Below are 21,786 nucleotides of genomic sequence, written 5' to 3'. Positions count from 1 at the left end.
TATTCTGTGCTTTCATATTGCTTTACCCATGTCAATTTTGAAGGTGAACACATTGTACCTATCAATAAATGTGTGCACTGACATTAGGTAATACATTACATATCTGACTTTTCGCTGTATTACCTGTAGATGGACGTATGCATTTATTGAATTCTAAGAGAAGAGAAAAAAATAAAACAAAACAGACATGTTGTATTCCCCCATTTGCACTTGAGAAACAGCAAAAAGGGAAGTTCAAACCGCTCTTCCTATAGCGAGCACACAGCGTCTACTTTATGAACCTTTACTGTTGTGCAAAACTTCAAACACTTCTAATATTCTTTTTCTTTACTCAAAACAACTATATTTTTGCTCATGACCATGCTCACATATTATAGAGGCAGCAGGAAACTAACTTCTACAAATCTTTTATTTCTAAAAATATTTCTGCTGAGGATCACACAAGCATCTTTTCACCTTTCTCACTATTTAGACCATGTAACATTTTATTTAAGGGAAAACCTGCTCACCAGCTCTAATAAGGAATATCAGCTCAACTATACCGGCTAACTGATCTCAACTATACCGGCTAACTGATAAGAGACTTGTACACCTTTACTTAGTGCTGCACAATAATGGTGTTGTTACCTAGGAATGTGACACAAAGGTACCAACCTATTGTTCCCTTCAAAGGTCAAATAAGGAAACACTAGTCAGGAGGCAACTCAAGACCTGGCTGTTCGAGCAGTAGCGGACCCCTTCCCCCAAGCGCCTTGGGACCCTCCCGGGTAGGAGCGCGCTATACAAGTGTTATGATTTATTGACTGATTGGGCTGTTCCCTTCCTTTCATCCCTATCCAATTAAAATAATTTTCTAATAAAAACTCTCAGTTTACCCAACACTTGTAGAACAAAACTACCCACGTCTAATTCCCCTTTTAGATCAAAGCAGGACAGGAGGGAGCAATACACATGTTACCTAGTTTTAATGTATATGAGAGCTAGCGGGGAGCTAGCCTCCTACCCCATTTTGACAGAAGAAAATCTGAAACATATTTCACTTCGGTCAATACCATCAACCACTGGGTGTAGCCCTGAGCATAAACAAAATTCTAGGGGATACCTAGCACTTTTGAGAGGGCTAGAACATCTTTTAGCACATGTAGAAATGTCATTGCCATAAAATGATATGTGTGCCTATTAATATCTAATACAACGTATCTGAGGAAGAGTAGTAAGGAAAAGGGAATGGAACTGGGACACAGCTGAAGTCCCCCATAACTAGGCACTATGCGACATTCATTAGGGAAATGGCGCAAAAGGAAAATCTATAAATGAACAAAAATTACTCAGGTAATGGTCAAGTTTGTGACACAACACCATGGGTACACCGTAGAACTCTTGTATTTTCCCTCCATACCCCTTTTAACCAAATAGACATACACTGCTGAAGTGTTGTCTGTGAAATTTAGGGACCAGAACAAATTCCCCATAGAGGAGCTTGTTCTAGTATCAATAATAGAATTATCAAAACAATACAATACAGAGACATACAGAAAATAAAAACAAGCATACCAAGGCAGCAGGTATACTTGCTGTGTGAAGCACAGAAAGCATAGAAAATTCACTGTAACGCATGCAAATGAGCTGTGACACACAACACGATGCCATGCATTTCCTGCACAGTGAGCCTGTGGCCCAAAACCCAGCGTGCTGGCCTACTTAATTTATCAAGCTTAAGATCGATCAGCATACCATCCACGCAGAACAGAGCAAGCAATGCACAATAAGCCAAAGGAAACATAAAACACACAATATTAGTTACTGAAAGGACTATATTTTTCTCATGCATATCATGCATCATGCGGTGTCAGTGCACACTTAATCTGTCTAGCACAAAGCTGCATCAATATTCACCGTAACACGCAGATAAAAATATTTCCCATTGCACTGAAACGAAACAAATCAAAATACACACAAAAGAAACAACAACACAGAAAATATTGGACAAAAAAGCAACCACTTAGTAAAAATACCTTCCACAAATACTTACCATAAAACCTATGCTTGGAGCACATTCACACCAGTTCACCGTTCACTTTCCATTCTGAAAACCCTGTCTGCTGTCTTAGATAAGAACCTGTTCTAACCTCTTTAACCATCAGCCATGAATATAAAACATTTAGCAGCATTGAAAATCACATGACAATCTGGTAATGGCATTTAATGCAGCATCAAAAAGGGAAAAAGATATACATTTACGTTCACATCATTCACTTGTCATGAGCCAGGAATTTCCATATTTGCGTAACATTTTTCATTCTTGTTATTAAAATACCAAATATTTCTGCACAGTCATCTTTCGCTGTGTAAATGAGCCCTCTTATAACCAATGCCATTTCTTAACTTTAAACAAAAGGGCGCCATATTCTCACCTCCAGAACATACTAAATACTCCAGTGCACACTAGCAGACATCTGCACACTCAGCGTAATGGTGTCCAATGGACAAACTGCATACAAATACTGTTACACACATATAGACATTACACATATATATACATTCCCACCAGGCCACTCCTATGAGCAACACAATCAATATTTTTACCTGCCCCCGCATCATCAGTACTCTCCACTGGTATCCACCAGCAAAGACACTAATCAGTATGCCAATCAGGGACCCCCCAACTCAAGTATTATTGAACTAGAACACGACAGACAACCAATAAATCTCTCTTTTGCTTTTTGCCATTAAACTGCACACAAATCAATCACTTACTGAATACCATTCAAACAATAGGAGTAACACTCACTAACATATTTAGTAAATTAATTTTTCTCAAAACAATCCTTCTTTTCTCAGACTAGGCCATGTTAAAGTGTAATTCTCTATGTCCAAATGGAATAACCTGTTAAAAGTTATTCATAATTTTGTTCCTTATTCTAAATCACATGTGTTCTGAACAGCTTCAGTCTAAACAAGAAACAGTCTGCTGGAAAGAGCAGAACTCATAATTATGCAGACTCGCTGATGCTGGCTCCAACTGTGTATCTCTGCTCTCTGTGCCAGGAGCAGAGTCTCCTAGCCCCCCCCATAATCTTCTGCCTGTACTCTTCTCTCGCTCTCGCTGCTCTGCGAACCCATTGGAATGGTGCTGATAACACCAAGGTCACACCTGTCCTGCTCTACGTCGGCAAGCATCTATGTTTCCATCCTCCATAATCTTCCAAAACTGAATAAAAATGCACACATGGTTATTCTAAAGTGTGGGCTGAAACACATTCATTCGACAAGTCATGTTTAAAACTAACTAAATAACTGCATTTCACTTTCACAGTCTGCTAAGAATTCTGGGCTGCTAGCCAGCCTTCCGCCTCCCCTGGCATTCACCACCAAGGTCAAATCTGCCTCGCACTCGTCTGGCGCTGACAAAGCCAATAAGCCTTCATAACTCTTTCTAACATTCAATAATTAACACTATTTTGGCACATACATTTCTCACTCTTCATTTTTTTTCTTCTTTCTAACTTTACACTTCTTCCTACATTCGATTAATATACATTCTGATTACTGGTAATCAAATCCCTTTTTCTCCATCTTCTACTGTTCACAAATTGAGGGAATGGAAGAAACCAAATTCTTTTCCATAGAGCACAGCCCTGCATGCACTTTTAAACTACACGAAAAACACACTGATAGTCAGGCACACCCATCTCAGATAGCTCACAAGGACCAGACAATCTAACTTATGCAACAAGGCGCACTCACTTCATTCAAACAAACATTTACACAACCAAAAGGCAGCCCACAGACTGCTCTCAACCCAAACCAATTATAACAAAATAAAACATGTTACATAAAATACATACCCCATCCTCTTAATCACTGCTCACATTGGCTCACTGAGCCACTAAAAGCAACTTTAAGTGTACACATTTTGTCTTCTTTTAAAACTAAAATTTCCTCTTTCTGCCACAACCTTAGGAAATCAAACATGCTCTGACAGCAGTACCTAGCAAACAATCTCTCTTGCAAGTGATCTATCTTAACTGCATCAGAAATATTAAACAAAATCAAGAGTCTTCTACAGGAGCGGGTTGTCTCTCGGCCAATCTGACATCAGTTGAACTGCAGCAACACCTTAAACATTGCAACTTAGTGAAACACGGCATCTTGCACACTCAATCAAACACCACCAAACTCACTCAATCAGATACCGCCAAAGAACCCACACATACCAGGCACAAAAGAACCAAACAACTATCTCCACACACAACCACACACGCACACACACGTCCTATGCATTGAATCCCTGCCAAACACGTGTTACCATAATGGGACAAGGCCCGTCGACCAAGTCCTGGGGAACCTGGACCCTACCGCAGACCGAACAGTACACTAACTGTTCTGAGGTTGGAGGACACATCCGCCACCCGGGCGGCACTGCAGACCATTGCGCACTTTACCCCGGAAGATCTGGGACTCTTCCATCAAACCACTCACACTAGGGGTTTGGGTCCTTTCCCAGTATTTAACCGTGGTGAGCCACACTCCAGTCTCAGTACTACCCGGTCGGATGCTCTAAAACAGACATCCACCCGAAACCCTCATCACCAATAGTCTGTCAGAGCGCCACTTGCTCTCTGAGTTCCCCGGAGCACACTAGCCCCAGGAGCACACCGGCTCCTCCAATCGCCAGAGACACATCGGTCTCAGAGACACACCGGTCTCATGGAGCATCCCAGCTCCCTCACTCAACAGTCGGACCACTCACCTTCTGCTCGCAGAACCGACATCCACCGCTCTCCACCGCCGGCTGCTGGGACCAACACGGTCAGCTCCAAGGTTCCGCCTTCTGGACTCCGGTGCAGGATCATGAACCAGGACCTCTCCCGATCAGCAGGGTGGGGCAGCGCTGCGAGAACCAAGCTCGGCATCAAAGTGGGTACCCAGACCCACCGTGCCGACCAGAGGGTCCCCGGCCTTCTGCTACCCACTTACGGGTGAGAAAGATCCTTATCACGGAGTCCCATCTGGGGTGCCATCTGATAAGCGTGGCTCAAATCCACCTGAGTGACTTACCACTCTCACCTATAGTTACCTAATAATAAGTCAGCCGGACAGTGGAGAAGAATAAACAAGCAATTTTATTAGGCCACAAACTCCCATATGAGAGGGCCCTGTCTGACCTCACTCTCTAAGAGTGTGCCGAGAGGACTGACTCATATCATCACAGTAACACATTATAATACAAAGAGGCAGAGTAAAACACGCCCATACTGGAAAAGTATTGGACCCCGGAGATGGTGAACAATAGTCTCATACAGTAGGCATCTGCACCTGGTATTGCAACATCCTCGTATCTCATCCCAAGGACACGGAGCCGAGTCTTACCATCCTTAGCACATGAGAACGAGATAAGGGGTTTCGCTAGTAGTTTCAGTCACAGTGGGCCGAGAAGCAAAACTGCTGACATGAGGAATATTCTTATTCCTACGGGAGGGGGGAGTGAGCAAGTGCAACTCGCACAGAAAGGGAGATGCTTCAAAATGGTGGCACACAAGCTAAGCTAAGGATAACTGTAATAATGTCACACACATAAATGAATAACTAATAGAAGCATATAAACGTAAATGCATAAATGAATATATCAGTAGTTAGACACATTCTGCTAACTTATAAGCATAATGTATGTAGTGGGCGGGGCATGGAGAAATGAAACCTATCAATGTGATGGTAGATGTGAGGTCTGTAATCTTTGTAGTGTGTTTACATAGTGAGCATGTATTGAGAAGGTCGCATGCTCTTTGCTGTTTTTGTTCCGGTGGTGTCTGCGGTGTGGGACTTTGTCAGTGGGCTGGTCTGTGTGCTGTGGCAGTTGAAGTGGCAGTGGGTTCAGGTGAAAGGTCCTACATTGGCGTGTGGGTCAGCGCAGCGGCAGTGTTTGTTGCGGCATCCTGGGTTGAGGGTGTAGAGCTTGGTGATGGTGTATCTGCGGGGTGGTGAGACGGCCAAGGGTCATGGCGCTGTCACCATCCATGTGCAGATGGGCGCTTACAGGCTTTCCTTTGACGTGCCTGCAGCGCTTCAGCTGCATGGTCGTGCCTCAGCCTTTATTACTTAGGTCCTTGGGTGGACGGGGCTTCTGTTGGTGGGAAAGCTGGTGACTCGAAAAGCCCAGGCAAGAAAACCCAGGCAGGAAAACCCAAGCAAGAAAACCCAGGCAGCGTCAATGTCACTTGCTCAAACGGCAGCTACTGGATCAAGCTGGAACAAACAGGAACTGGAGGCCACCGGCAAGTGGCAGGCTAGGCGGCTACTGGATCAGGCTGGAACAAACAGGAACTGGAGGCCACAGTTAAGTGGCAGGCTAGGTGTCTTGGTGCTCACTAGTGCGATCACAATGACTCGGAAATTTCCAGCGGGAAAACCTGAGCAGTAGTGGTGTCAGTTTGTCAAATAGCAACAACTGGATCAGGCGGGAAGAAGCAGGAGCTCTGAGCCTCAGGCAAGTGGCAGGCTAGGTGCCCAGGTCCTAAATTACTTAATTATGCGACAGGGCATAATAGCATAATTTAAATCAAGCATAACACAAAATTATTGTAATTAAGCAAGATTGTGCAAGCATAACAGAAATTTTGCCTCGGTCTACCATCAATGACACATCTACATGCACAATTTTGGTGAAATGTTGACCCTGCTGGCAGAGAACCAATTTCACACTGTAAAAGGTATCATGCTCTAGGTCAAGAATGTGGATGCAGGTGCTGGTCAAAGGAGCAGAGCAGGACCACTGGCAAGCATAGTGTGTCATGCGGCACACATGTGACACCACGACATTCATCCAGGGCTGCATCTCGGCCCTAGGCGCAGCATCGTGTGATTCATTAAAGAAGTGGGCGGGGTCATTCTCGGATGCCTCCATGGTCACTTATCACAAGTTGAGTGCTTGTCTTTATTTAGGAGTTGTCCTCTTGGCACAGCCTCACTTCAGCGTGAGCGACTAGATGAGGTGGCATTGAGGTGCCTCTAACATTGCCACTGAGTCATCATTTAGGTATTAAATTCTAATTGTGATTTAGACTCTCACTTCCTGGTCTCCCAGGGGAAATTGACCCTGACACTTCATTATATTTTCCTGCCTTTGGATCAGGATACCTTGTTAAATGCCAGAAAAATCATCGGCAGCAGGGCACTGAAGCATTGCTCGCACTAATTTAAATCAATTATCTTATTCAGTGCTGAACTGCATTTCTTATCTGAAGAAAGCAGCTAAGGAAATGTATTCTAGTATTCTTGCTAATGTGCTGCATACAATTGCATTATTACTTACCATAATAACAGTGCACAAACAAACAATCGCCATTCCCTCAGTGGGAAATTGCTCATGGTGCAATTAATCAATTCAGTGGGGGAGAAGGATCCACGTGGAACAAAAAATGACGCAGATCAGAAATCATTTCTTCTGCCCAAGTGAAAGGAGAAAGTTATAAACAGAAGGGAGAGGTACATAAAGATTGTTGTTAGTTGTCATGGTGAAAGAAAGGAGAGACTGTTTCGAGGGTTTTTAACTTTTCTGTAAATACCACACATATTTGAGGCATGAATAAATAATTAATTGAAGGACATTTTAAGGAGAAATATTGCTATATCATCAAGGCACAAACCAGTGTCACGCAAGTCAGTCATCCCAACTATTATTTCTGATAATCTGGCAGGGTCGTCTCCTAAAGAGCAAAGGGAATATTTGAAACTGCCGAGAGCAGGTGGTATTCCTACCATGTCTCATGTCCCCTGTCTCATGTGCAAATGTGTGCAGATGTGTATATGTATATGATGTAATGATGAGGTGTGTAGTGTTTCTGATTCTGGGGTTATCAGGGCAGGTGTTCTGATGACTAGGCTATAATCACTGGCGAGCATATCACAGCTGATGGAAGATATTTCCCAAAGTAAGATATTTACTTTATAAGCTGTAGCCCCTCACAGAAACGACTGCCTAGAAGGTACTGTGGACAGCAGAAGATGAGAAGACAGAGTTGTGTCTTCTTCTGTCTCATATCCAAATAAGCAATGTCACTATTTAATCATACCCATTTTACCAACTGCGCACATACACACAAACACACAGAACATAGCGATAGTATTCACTGCGCCCTGGGATCTTATGAAATGCTTATTTTTTATCCACTGGGTGCTCAGAGGGCCATTATTTAATAGGTAGGGCAAACACAGGTTTGAAATTAGTATGTACAAGTTGCAGAGATGGCACATATTACATTGATAAGCACCACTGGTGTCGTGAGTGCAACAGCATGTCGGAACTAGAGCTAAGAAGAGGCTTGCTCCTCTGGATTTATTTCGAAGTATCTGAACCTTAGGGAATATATTACTGGAGAAGAAAAGACTGAGAATAAAACTCCAAAAGTGTGATTTTGCATATGTTTCGATATAAATAACATCAGCCAGGCCTCACCACCTGCAGCAATAAAAAAACAATTAAAATTAAAGAACACTAGTGATATCAGAAGCTGGTGTGTCAGCAGTTCTTAACGGTATTGCAACTACACCCAACCTGCACTGATTCACTCAAATCTCAACCCAGCCCTTATAGCAGGGGTCGCAGCCACACCGACATAGAGCCAAGCAATGCAAAGGGATTGCTCCAAAGTTGAACGACCCCTTTGCAGCACACCAGAGTGATTGAGGAAAGACAGAGAATCGCGAGATGAATAGTCTTGAAGTTTTCTGAAGTGTTTGATCAGTTTCTGAAACAAATAATGAAATACGTTTTATTTGAAAACATTGATGGAAAGTGGTCAAAGAAAAAATATTGGCTTTCAATATTCTCAATACCCAGGAATTCTTTTTCTGTCCCTCACAAAACTCTATTAATTGGAACTCATAAAGGGACTCATAGCCAGTAACTACATGTGAGTGATGACACTGCGATGAAACCGTCCATTACATAGATACTAGTTACCCCACATTATGCAGGAACAAAAACCCTGACTGTGACACCAGCTGCAATTTGTTTTTTTCATGGTCAGTTGCATTGATAGTGCTGCCAAAGATTCCCTTGTACACAGTGGAGTCCCATAAGGACTAGGGGGCATATTCACAAGGAGCTATCGCCAAATTAACAGCATATTTGTGCAGCCAAAGTTGTGATAAATTTATTCCACCATTCACATGCTGGTGCTAACAGCCCACAGCACCAGTTTTCACACAATAGCAGCCGCAAAAAACACTGCCACAGAGGGCCCCCTCAACTTTCGCTAATGAGATGTAGAGGAAGCGTTCCCATGACAAAACTCATGACAACACCACACCTCAACATTCACAACGACCAGCCAGACCGGTGATAAGAACACAAAACACGTGATAAGGCGCGTTAGCAGCTGGAAATTTACACCTGCCCTGGCTTGTTGTAAAGTCGAACCACAGCCTGCACCACAAAAAGGAGCACATCCCGCTTCTACACCTGAAGGCAAACAGATACCATAGAGAAAGTGAACATGCAGACCCAAGAGGGCCACAACACCCACTGACACCACACCCAGGACCACCCCTCCCTGGCACCCCCGACCAAAGACATGCCACATCAGCTACACCGAAACATGTACAAAATAATCCACCTGATGTCGCACAATCACAACTGTTGACAAGCATCACACATTGACTTTTCGAAGCAAACAATGAAAATTTATTGAAATTAACACATAAATCAGATGAAGACACATGGCGGCTCCCCTCGACACAATCCGTAGGTCACAGCCTGCGAGACAAAAAATATCCTGCGCACATCAAAGGACAGAGAGAGAGCAAAGGAGAGAGAGAGAGAAGAAGAGAGAGGGGAGATAGAGAGAGAGAGAGAAGAGGAGAGGGAGAGATACAGAGAAGAGAGGGGGAGAGAGAGAAAGAGAGAGAAGAGGAGAGGGGGAAAAGAGAGAGAGAAGAGAAGAGGGGGATAGAGAGATCTGACTCTGCACACCCAGGCCACACTGCTCACCTACTGCCACGGTGTGTCTCAAACCACTTGCCGGTATGTATTGCAGTACACCAGGTCACACATCAGAGAGAGTCGTCATCTGAAACAGAGTCCAGAGACATCACTGGCACAGTACACACACTTGCACAAGATAACATTGCCCGCCCGACCATGCACACCCAGGCAGAAGAATCCCAGGCCCTCCGGCCACCCATCGGAGCATGCCCGTCTATGCACACACGGGCCTAACTGCTTACCTTCCGCCTCCGGCGTTTAGACTGCAGGTCCCACCACGTGCCACTGCAAGGCACAAGCCTGGGGCCCGTGGACATGGCACCCTCCATGCCATGCAGCCACACTGCGCAGGCCACCAGGTCTCACGTTTGGTACTGGATCTTGATTACATCATGGGATGGGACATACCAGGGCACCCGGCAACATTGCAGCCTGCACAGCCGCTCAGCCCAATGTGTGCCACTAACTCTGTGATCCCGGAAGCGAGGCCACATGTCGGTAGGCCCGTGCAGCCCGCTGGCGCAGCCTACACCGCGGTCCAGCAAGGTACACTAATCCTGAGCAGTCCGGACTGCCAGGACAGGCCATCACTGCAGGCTGCACACCCGCTCAGCAGCTCAAGGTGCCAATGACTCAGTGCACCCTAAGTTACCGTCCTGTGACAGGGTGCCTGTGCCGGCCACAATGCAGCGTATGCCACAAATCCTGTTTAACCCCATTCAGCATCCCATGACGGGGTGCCTGTGCTGGCCGCAATGCGGCATGTACCACAAACCCTGTTCAACCCCAGTCAGCGCCATGTGGTGGTAGGCCTGTGCCGGCCTCAAGACCTCGGGTCTGTCGTCCAGTCACCATCGGCAGAGGGGTATGTGACGTTGTCGGCCCCTTATATTTGCGGGGCCACATGTCCTGTGACGCCTGTGCTGGATGGGTGTGGTGTGCGTGCAAACCTGCCCTCAGGGAGTGACTGTGACATGCTGACAACTCGACCAGTGACCTGCACACCACCACCAATTACGCCTGCGACGGGTAGCAATGTGGAGTGGTCTGGCCTGCCATACGCCGGAACAGTGCAGGGCTTGCAAAAATGACTCGTGGACACTAGGCGTGGTTCAGTCCATGTCCGGACAAGAAAGTGGCTGGTGCGTGTGTCCCTTTTGTGGTGTCCACAGGACCCGTGCACATATCGCTATGTAGCACCCTCAGACTGGCATCCCACAGGATGAGCATCATTGACGCAAGGAAAACCATTGTCCCTACCTTCATCCGCACATACATACCTGAATGATAAAAAACATGACACAGCGGTGCGTCACTGGATGTATATTACACATCCAGTGCAGTTTCGCAGCGGGAGTGGTACAGGGCACTGCCAAATACCCCACACCATTAGGCTCGTGGAGGCCCAGCCAGAGTCCATCCATGGAAGACAAGTACTGCGGAAGAGGAGGGGTGCAGTCCATAGTCTAGTCGCCGTGTCATTGGTCATGGAACAGGATGTGGCGGTCCATGTCGCTGTCCAAGGTGAGTGAATTGGGGGTCGGTGAAAGGTCATGAGGCCATATGCGGGACCAACCAGGAACAGGCCAGGTGGCAGAAATGAATACTACTGAGCCCTTCTGATCAAAAACCCATCCACTTTATCGTCCCCTATGTGTGCCCTGTCCCACCTGGGGGTGTTGCTGTACCGGCTGCGGCACTGTGTGCCAATGACACCACAGGTGCCGACGGTGGATTGTCGGCCGCACTGTGTACTAATGACACCTCAGGTGCCGGAGGTGGATTGTCGGTGGACTGTCAGTCGCACTGTGTGCCAATGACACCTCAGGTGTCAGAGGTGGATTGTCGGCTGCATTGTGTGGGACTGTAACATCAGGTGCAGGAGTGGTTAGGCCTGCCACACAAGGAGTCATGGACACACCAGGGGGCGGAGATGTGGATGGTGTGGGGGCAGCAGCATTTAACATCGCCACGCCTTGTGGCAGCAATCATGATGAGGATCTGCAGGGCATGGTAGATCCCACCTACATTCCGCTGATGTGCATCAGTGGCTGCCATCCTTTCCACCTCCATCTGCACCATATCATCCATGAGCCTCTGCATGTGTGCCAGCTCACGGCTGGTATTGTTGGAGCCACTCTAAGCGGACAGGTGTTCTTCCCTCCACGTCATGACTCCAGCGATGTCAGTCAAGGCTCGTTGGAGACCATGGAGCGGAGCTACACACCCAAGGGTGGCGTCAAATTTGGTAGCCATGTTGCCGAAGCCCAACCACACCTTCTCTGCGGTCTCCCTCTGGCACTCCAGCACACAGTGTTGGAAGGCCATGTGTTGTTCCTGGGGGTCTTGGGGGAGTGCCGGGGCTGTGGGTGCCTCCTGCTGGGTGTTTTGGGTAGTGGATGGGGTCTCCTCGATGTGGCTGGGCTGCCTTGATCCTGGAGGTGAGTGGCGGATGAGGTAAATGATGTCTTGGACGATTTGGATGTCGATGCTGGTATTGTCCTCCTCGTCATCAGTGAAGAGTGGCCGGGACTGCTCGGCAGGATGTGTTGACGGTGCCCCTGCGATGTGAAGGGGAGATGCTGTATTAAAATGTGTCCACATGCATGTAGCTGCATGGTACATTTTGACATTCAGACAGCATGGCATTGTACATTGTGACAGTCTGTCGATCTCGGCGAGGACCCAGAGTCATTGTGGGTGTGCACTGTGCTCTGCTTGATTGTGCACATGTACCATTGTGCCCATCTCCACCCATCACCCATGTATCTGGTGGTCACTCATCCTGTTCCAGTTGTGTTGTGTCCTGCCGAGCAGTGTCCGATCCCCCGACTCTGGCCACAGTCTCCACACTGATGACTGTCGACACCCGATCCTCCATGTCATCCAGCTTGAGCTGTGGCGCTGGGCCCCCACCTCCAGTATTCGTTGCTTCCTTCTGGTTGTCGGAAAGTTTCTCCTTGGTCCGCCGCTTGATGTCATTCCATCGCCTCTTGACCTCATCCAGTGTCCTCTTGTGCTCCCCGACGGCATTCACCTAGTCCACGATGTCCCGCCATAATCCATTGTTGGTGCCCAATGACACGTTGGAGGTGACGAGCAGTTGTTGATGGTGGTCCATCACCTCCGTGACTATGATCCTGTTCGCCTGCGGACAGAACTTTATCTTCCTCTTTCTCTTGTCCTTGCCCATCCCTGTCCCCGAGGTCCCAGGCCGGTCGTCCGGGGTGCTTGTGGGGTTGCGCTCGATCTCTGCATCTGTTCCAGCTGCCTCCATGGTGCTTGGGTGTTGGTCAGTTTGTATTTGGGTGTTTTTTCTACTTTTCTGGTGATTTTATCCCGCCAGCCAGGTGTATATTGCAGGCCTGGTGCTGCTTATTGCTGATTTCCTCATCGCGCTTTGGCCCACTGCATGTTTTTTGGTGTTGTGGTTTGTGTGTTTGTCTCCATCGAAGTGGTTGTATTGTTGTGAATTCCACCTTGACACAGGGTTATTTTCCTGCAATGGGCTGCGATGTTAAATGTTGCGTTACGCTACTCTTGTGGTAGTTATCACACGTTCTTATCAATATACCCCCAAATTTGCTGAATCATCATCTACCAAAAAGACCAACAAATTTGTGGAAGAACTTCACTGAAACATTACCAGCTCCGACGAAATATGCGTGCTCTCTGGTAATTGAGGTCTTTCTTGCTTTCTCATAAGCCACCTGTCAGCACAGTGCTTTTGGAGGTTGCCTGATAAATGTAAGAAGAAGTGGGAATTTGGTTCAAAATACTTGTGAGGTTTTAAGAAATAAGGATCAAATTTCCCAGGATGAAAACCATTTTATTTCAAACACTCTTTAATGACATTAGTATGATCAGTGATCTCTCTAACCTTCTTTGAGAAACTGTGTGCTGGGCTCAGCTACCAGGAAGTGAACGGCTCAGTGATTTAAAAAAGTTATTGAACGACTTGCATACCACTTACAAAGGGCACATTTGTATATAGGTTTAGAATGGATGTTTAGCCACAGGAAAATATAAAATTCCCCCTAGACTTCCTATTCTTAGTTGGTTAAGAAAAATCACACACAATCCATATGGGTAAATCAAAATTATGAGTTCAAAATGAGTCAAATTATTTGCCACTCAAGGTTCTGCACATTAAATTATTTGTTGCCACTTCATCTGCATGTTATACTCCAAAAAAGATCTAGATAAACATGGATAGAGAACATGGTTTGCAGTATTTATTAGCATAACTACGCAAGATGTCTTGACAAGGGTTTGTTTTGTTAAGATTGAGACACTCATCTCTGCATACATAAATATTCAATCATATTTCATCTCCATCCAATCTGATTTACGAACATACCATTTATCCACACTTTAAAAAAAGGACGATATTCAATTTGCTTACTTTTCTGCTTTTTATTGTGGTTCAACATCCTAATATAAATATTTCTGTAACACTTATCATGCAGTGTCTGTGATCACTCTCATATCCTAACTCTTTGGAAATAAGTACAACAGATCACCTGTGATGTCTCCAATAAACAAATTGCACCAATTATGTTGTTGACATATATGCTATTTTTATCAAGAAAATTCACACCTTTTACGAAAAGGTTGGCACATTGCCCTGTTCCGGACTCCTAGAGACATTGGACCCTGCACATCTACAGAAATTTTCTTGTACAAAACCCTTCTGTTTTTCAAGTATTGCCATCGCAGTCACCAGATACTAACACCTTTTAAAACACTATAATATGGGGAACATGTTTTTCTCTAAATATCGACATGGCAAAGGACCATCTCTGCCTTGAAATTCCTGTGAAGGCAAATGTTAAGGTCACTCCTCATGATTCAGAGTTATTTATAGATTGGCCAAGAAATTGAGATTCGCCAGAATACTCTACCTGCTTAAAACAGTTCGAGACTCCTGGTGAGATACCAGGGGAAATTATAAACAACAATGAAAATCAAGTACAGAATTACCTATTGCTTGCTATGTCCTCATTTCTCATGGTTTCCTCAGGGAAGTGGCGTGAACGAATTAATTAAATAATTGCATTGCATAATTACTAAAAATCATTGCAAATACACATCAAGGACTGTTAAAACAAACCTCTATCTTTTTGTAAATACTAACTCTGTGCAAAAATACAACATGCTAATTGCCCCTATTCGGGCTATCAAAATTGCCTTGCCCACCCCATTTCAGGTTTTGAGAGAAAGTTCGGCTATTAAAACTGTGCTTATAGGAGCGTCATCCCGGCCCGGAAGGAGTCTTATAAAAGGTCCTTAAAATGTATTCTATTATTAAAAGGCTAAAGAGCCATTACAAGCCAACCTCTCCCCTTGTGGATTAACATACGTTGGAGGGCACTAATGCAGTATCAATCACCAAAATTGTGAATTAGTAATATATCCCCAGTTAACATTGACGTTATATCTCGACCTCAGTGATACTAATACGGTCCATCCCCAAGTTAGTACCCAATAGTAATATAATATATAATAATAATCCACATTTGTAAAGCGCACAATCACCCGTAAGGGTCTCTAGGCGCTGGGAAAATTAAGCAAGCTAGTGCCCAGAGTGACATGGTGCTGGGCTAATCTGCCGCCGGTGAGAGAACCGTGATCCCCAGATTCCGGAGTCAGTCGCCCTAGCCGCGGCGCCACACCTAAACAATGACTCTGTTAAAAAAAAAAAAAAAGAAGCATACTGGTTACCCTCTTCAGGGGAACAATGTACCACTGGCCAAACCTGCCATAAAAGACCAAGCTTTCCCCTTGCAGGTTAACAAAGCATAAACAGTGCAAGTGCATTTATAAGTGATGTCTCTATATCGCAGTTTTGTCGTCGGCAAAGTTGTAAACAAATCATCACCTCAATTGTTTACAATACATCTGTATAAAATCAGCAGGGATAGTTGCCCCTATTCTGGCTACCAGTTTGCTTTCTCGGATATGCAAGGAAACTTTTGCAATATGCGCCCAGAGTCCATTTGCACTGGGGCGGATGTATTACAGGCCATAAAGCGATTCCTAAGTGCCTGCAAGCTGGTTTCAGCTATTCAATGCGTCCGTTTGATTATAGTTTACCATGAAGTTGCTTTCGGGTATGCTGTTACTGAGTGTGCCCTGCAACCTCCCGTACAACCTCTGTCCCTGCTTTTCCACTGGTTTATCGTCAGTACCACATATCAAGGTCTAGGGGTGACCAATTTCAAGGAGGCGATTTGCATCTGGTGTTGCTTCATTCAAATCCCTTCTGATAGCACTCATTAATTTACCAAATTTGGCCCAGTCCGAGGGCACTGTACAAGACAAGAGCCAAGAGACTGCCTCTGCACATGTTCTAACCCACATGTTCTAACCCCATGCCTCATTAACATCGGTTTTAGCAACTTCAGGTGATGTTGAAGTAAGGCAGGACAGCAGCATAAAAGATGTTCCATGGACTCTGCTCTGTAATTACACAGCCTCCATGTAACGCTCTTCAGCAAGGATTTCCAACCTGGATTTAATTCCTTTATTGATAGTAACACTATCCAAGCCCATTGGATCTCTTTCGAACATTTCTTTCCTAAGGCGCTTTTCAGATAAGGCTGAATGTGGTTTGCCTTGTATGACTTCATTAGTCCTGATAACACACCACTGGCCTTGTATCTAGCCATATTTACTTTTTCTTGATATCTGGAAAAAGGTTTGTTTAATGCCTTCTTTATTGCTACATATTTTACTTCTTCTAAGGTCCAACTTGCTATAGATAGATCCAGTTTTATCACTGTATCAAGAAAGTAATTTTGCCAGGGGTTAGATCCCCCTTCAAATATTTTTCAAGTACCTCCTTTAATGATCCTTCCTGGGCGTTCATTGTCTTAAAACAGTATTGCATAAGGGTGCTCATACAGTCAAATTTTTATTTCACCAGACCGAACTTAAGCCGAATCAAGCCATTACATGTGTATTTGGGAAGTCCAAAAAGTCTTTTATAACACTGGCACTGTGCTTTTCCATTATCATCTCCATTTTTCCTGGGAATCACTGCAATGTATACCCTGCTACTGCAAGCAGTTTGTATTTTGTGAATTTTCTTATTGGTGCTGTAGTTTGGCTATGTAATTTGCCCTGTAGTTCACACGTTGCGTAGATGGGCTGTGACACAACGTAAAATGATGCCCCTCCCTGCAGAATGTGAAATGTGGCCCCTGAGTCTACTTTATCTCACAGATATTCATGGCCTAAGGCGGAATGGGGCCCACATGAAGGGTTGGGCACCTGATTTCTCAAACCTATCTCTTTGTCATTTAGGAAACTTTAATGTGCTGTTTTCATCTTTTTCCATTCAGGAGTATTCCATTTGTCTCAGTTTTACAGTGATTGTCAGGTGCCATATTTCAAGGTACCATTCTATTTCATGATGTGTATCCCAGCAAATGTCTTGACTGAGAAGTAGGGCAAGACAATTTAACCCACATTTAATAACCCACATTTAATGTATATCAGACCACAGGCTGCAAACTGCAGACATTTCACCCAGCTTGTGATGAAATAAACATGATGACAAATGTTTTTGTCAATATTTTCTATAGGACGAAAGTATGACAAAAATGGACAATTGGATCCTTGGTGGACCGATGACTCTGAAGAAAAATTTAAAGAGAAATCAAAATGTATGATTGACCAATACAGTGACTACTACTGGAAAGAAGCTGGCCTTCGGGTGAGTTAACTGGTTTAGACTTCATCCAGCTGCTTACAATAGTTTCCTTATTTTGCCTACATATTGACATGCCATTGAAGTCATTTGAATACTGAATTGTACTGAATAAACACCACACTGTGACAGTTTTATATGGACCATACCCTGGCTCCAAGTCTTTTGAAGGGTAGATTACAAAAATATTTCCTTAGTAAAGTTAAAATTTGAAAATCTTCACCCAATGGAGTGATATTTTATTGATTAATATTTAAGCCATAATGTGTAGGTCAGATTATCGTTTTGTTTTAGGTATTCTGACATAAAACCCCATATGATATGACAAAAGCAAAACAACATTGTATACAGGATAAATAAAATCAATGTTAAGGTTGCAAGATTTTGGTACCATTTGCAAAAGAACTCTAAACACATACAAAATTTGCAATTGCCCAAGTGCCTCGTCTTCTAAGGGTCCCCGTGAGAATATGAATTTTATTTCTGTAACTACTGTCTATTATATATTTCTCAGTATAAACCTCTATGCCTCCCTCTACCACTAGTTCTGTTTCTCTATCGTGTCTTCTTAAGGGTTTTCGGGGTCCTTGGTAGGATATATTTCACCTGTTTTTTCTGTGACCCTATTTAAGTTTAACATATAATTCAGTATTGTTTGGCATCATGTGGGATTGTGTTTTCAGAAAAGTGTGTAACACAAATCCATGCTTGTTGGATATAAACACATTTTAATGAACTTTTAAAGTCTGCAATTGCTTATGTTATTCGTTTACACTGTTTAGCAGAAGTGATGAAGTAAGCTGAACTAATTACTTGAAATGCTTGAAGATGTCATTTTCAAAAGCTTAATACTATTTAGCATAATGTATACTTGTGTTTTCAACATAAAACATAGGGTGTTAGTGAGCAAAAAATCTGGCTCAGAATTTAATTTTTGATTTTTATCTCTTATTCATACCTTGTCCGCTGTTGTAGTGAAAAGACAGTAGGTTTGTTTTTTTAAATGCGTTTTGGAGGACAAAGATTCAGGTAAAGTCCTGTGAAAAGTTTCATCTTCTCAACCAGTTCCACTTCACGTTCTCGTCTTCCCGTTTATTTATGAATACTAAATGTACTTCCATAATGCTGTGTCTGCTATGAGGTGGCAGTTTCCTTGGAATCAGTTTGAAAATGCAACAAATCACTCTTTTTAAACTAAAAGCTTGCTAATTTAAGGTTTAGAGACATTTGATTAGCCTACAGAAGGATATACATGTTCTAAGTGCAACGCACAAATCATTTGCATATTGTTAGACCTGTCAGCCTTAGGGTGGATCCAAACAAACATTTTGCATACTCCCCCTCTGTTTGCTGAAATTCGTTTTTGTATACTTTAAGTCTGTGCACTTTTCCACTGTTAACCAGTGTTAAAGTACTTGTGCTCACTCCTTAAAACATGGTTAAAGGTACCTGCACCTGATTGATACATTTATTTCATTTATAAATCTCTAGTAAATTGGTGCAACATGCACTAAGGGCCTGCAAATCAAAATCTACTAGTGGGCCTGCAGTATTTATTGTGCCACCCGCGTCAGTAGTCCTTTAAAACATTTCTCAGGCCAGCCATTGCTGCCTTTGTGAAGCTTTACACTGTCAGTTGGCCTGGAAAAATAACCCCTTTGCCACACCTAACCTTCTTTTTTATACTTGTCAGTCAACCCTAAGGTAGGCCCTAAACAATCTATAGGGCAGAGTGCATTGTATTTTATGAGTTGACCATGTCTTTCTTTTAAGTTTTACATGTCCTGGTAGCGGAAAACCTCTGAATTCCTATTTCACTACTGTGAGGCCTACCTCTCCCATAGCATAACATTGATTTACCTTATTGTAAGTGATAACTTTTGTTTGGGAACAGGTAGAATTGTCTGGTTTAGTCTCTAAAGAATTATAATTTAAAATCCTCTTTAATGTTAAAGGTGGATTTTATGTCACAATTCCGAAAAATTCAGTTTTTAGAAAATTAGCATTTTCCTGTCCCAACCATTTGGTGCCTGTAGCCTGTGTCCCGTGCCACATGACTGTGATTAGTATGCATTGGGCCTATGCGTATTCCTCCCAGACAGTAAGACAAAGGGGGACTAGGTGTTTTCAGGATGGGCCACCCTGCCAGGATGTGTGGGGCAAAGCTGTTGAAGCAAACAAAAGGTGATGGGAGGAATACATGCAATTTGTCTAACCACTGGCAATCGCTCGTGGTAGAATCCCAACCCAGAATTTATTTTGCTCACCATGACACCTCAGTTGAAACCAACCATATGCAAACTAGTCTTGACCCCGCTCCTCATGGAAACAGTCCTGCCCGAACTTACAGGCCTGGTCCTCCATGAACCAGGACACAAGCAACCCAGGACTGATCACTACCCAGTGTCTTGGGTTCCCTTTGAGTGGGGGTGTCTCAGGTTCTCAAAAAGTAGCAGTGAGCACTGTCATTCCCATGGATTGTCTGTTAGGCATTGATCTGGAGTACTCTACCTGAAAGGAAGTGGCACTCCAATCACATCTTGAGATGTTAGGATTGCTTGAGTGGTTGTACCTAACCACAAGGTCCACTGCAGCCTGAGAGGGGAGTCAAGGAGGCCTAGAGACTGGAAAAATGGCCCAGGCAGCTGTCAAAAAAAGGAAGGGCATCGGCTATGGGAAACTAGCCCCTGAAACATCCATGGTTCAGGAGGAAGGGTTGCCGGAGGAGGCTGCCCTGGACGTACTGAGTAGAATATTAAAGCCATGGGAGATCTGTCTGAGCTTCCTAGATGGCAAGTTAGGAGTGGGCCCACCATGGAGGAGGTCTATATAGCCCAAAAACAGTGTTCAACTCTAGAGGGCTTGGGGTGGAAAGCTGAGGACCAGGCAGCTGGTGACACCTCTGAAGATCTCCTGATGTTTTGGGAGAATTACATCAATATAGTGAGCCTAAGGTTCCTGAGCCTGGGGTGGCTCATCTGTTGGTTGTCTCCCCAGTGCTAAAGAGCCTTACTACTGGGTCTGACTCATGATGTCAGGACATCTGCTGCAGGACCAGACCTTTGCCTGGCTTGTCTCCCACTTCTATTGGCCCCAGATGAAGACAGCCTCAGATGCACTCTGTGGTCATGGCCACATGATGCATTCTGTGATCATGGCCTTAGTCTGCATGCCTGTAGGAAGTAAGGGAAAAAGCTAAAAGCTCCCTTGGTTCTCTTGCCTGTCACTGGCACCACCTTTGAAAAGGTGGGCAATTACATTGTTTGGCCCCTGGACCCCAAAACTGCTTGGGCAACAGGTTTATCCTGGTTTTGGTGGATCATGCCACTAGATATCCAGAGGCCATACCTCTAAGATCTGTGATTGCACCTGCAGTGGCTAGGACCCTGATGGGGATATTTAACCGAGTGGGATTCCCTAAAGAGTTGGTCTCTGACAGGGTCGCAAACTTCTGTCTGCATTAATTAAGTCCATTTGGGATGAATCCCGTGAATGTGAGGGGTAACCCTCTGTTCTCCACACCCTATCAACCCCAGACAAATGAGCTTGTAAATAGGTTCAGCAAGATCCTGAAAGGCATTATTATAGGCCTACCAGAGCCCCTGAGACGGAAGTGGGACATTCTCAAGCCATACCTGCTTTTTGCCTACAGGGAGGTGCACAGAAGGGAGTTGGGTTTAGCTTATTGGAACTCCTCTGTGGCAACCATGTTAGGGGACCTCTTTGTTTGGTAAAAGATGAATTTTTCATCAAAACTTCTTTTAAGTCTGAAGATAAGCCGAGACCAGGCCCAATCCACTTTAATCCAAACAGCCCTCCATGGCAGTCACACATAACTTTCGCCTTTGCCCCGATGCGCAGTTGGCACATTGATCTTTTAGGCATTAATTTCAACAAATGTTTTTAGAAATTCATAACTCTGGTTCTACTGATGGAATTTTTGTTGTTTTGGTGCCTAACAATTTATTACATTTCACTCAATTTGGGAGCATTGTGTTCTTGTGCTGGACAAGCATTCTCATAACATCATTCAACAGTTAATTTCTTTTCTTTGTGTCTCATCTGCTCTCAAATATTTAATGTTTTA

The 21,786-nt window shown here is 44.3% G+C and overlaps 1 protein-coding gene across 1 annotated transcript in view; it reads left to right on the top strand.

The window, feature by feature from the left end:
* Window positions 1–21,786, top strand: part of PHEX (phosphate regulating endopeptidase X-linked) — a 1,501,811-nt gene that overhangs the window by 1,435,437 nt on the left and 44,588 nt on the right. Inside the window, exon 18 of the mRNA XM_078657844.1 lies at window positions 17,575–17,705. Coding sequence (XP_078513970.1) covers window positions 17,575–17,705 — 131 coding nt within the window. The remainder of the gene's footprint in view (window positions 1–17,574; window positions 17,706–21,786) is intronic.

This window comes from Lissotriton helveticus, chromosome 8 (genome assembly GCF_964261635.1).
Source record: "Lissotriton helveticus chromosome 8, aLisHel1.1, whole genome shotgun sequence".
In the NCBI taxonomy this organism is placed as follows: Eukaryota; Metazoa; Chordata; class Amphibia; order Caudata; family Salamandridae; genus Lissotriton; species Lissotriton helveticus.
The sequence above is the reverse complement of the archived record's forward strand: the minus strand, read 5'-3'. Positions and strand labels throughout refer to the sequence as shown.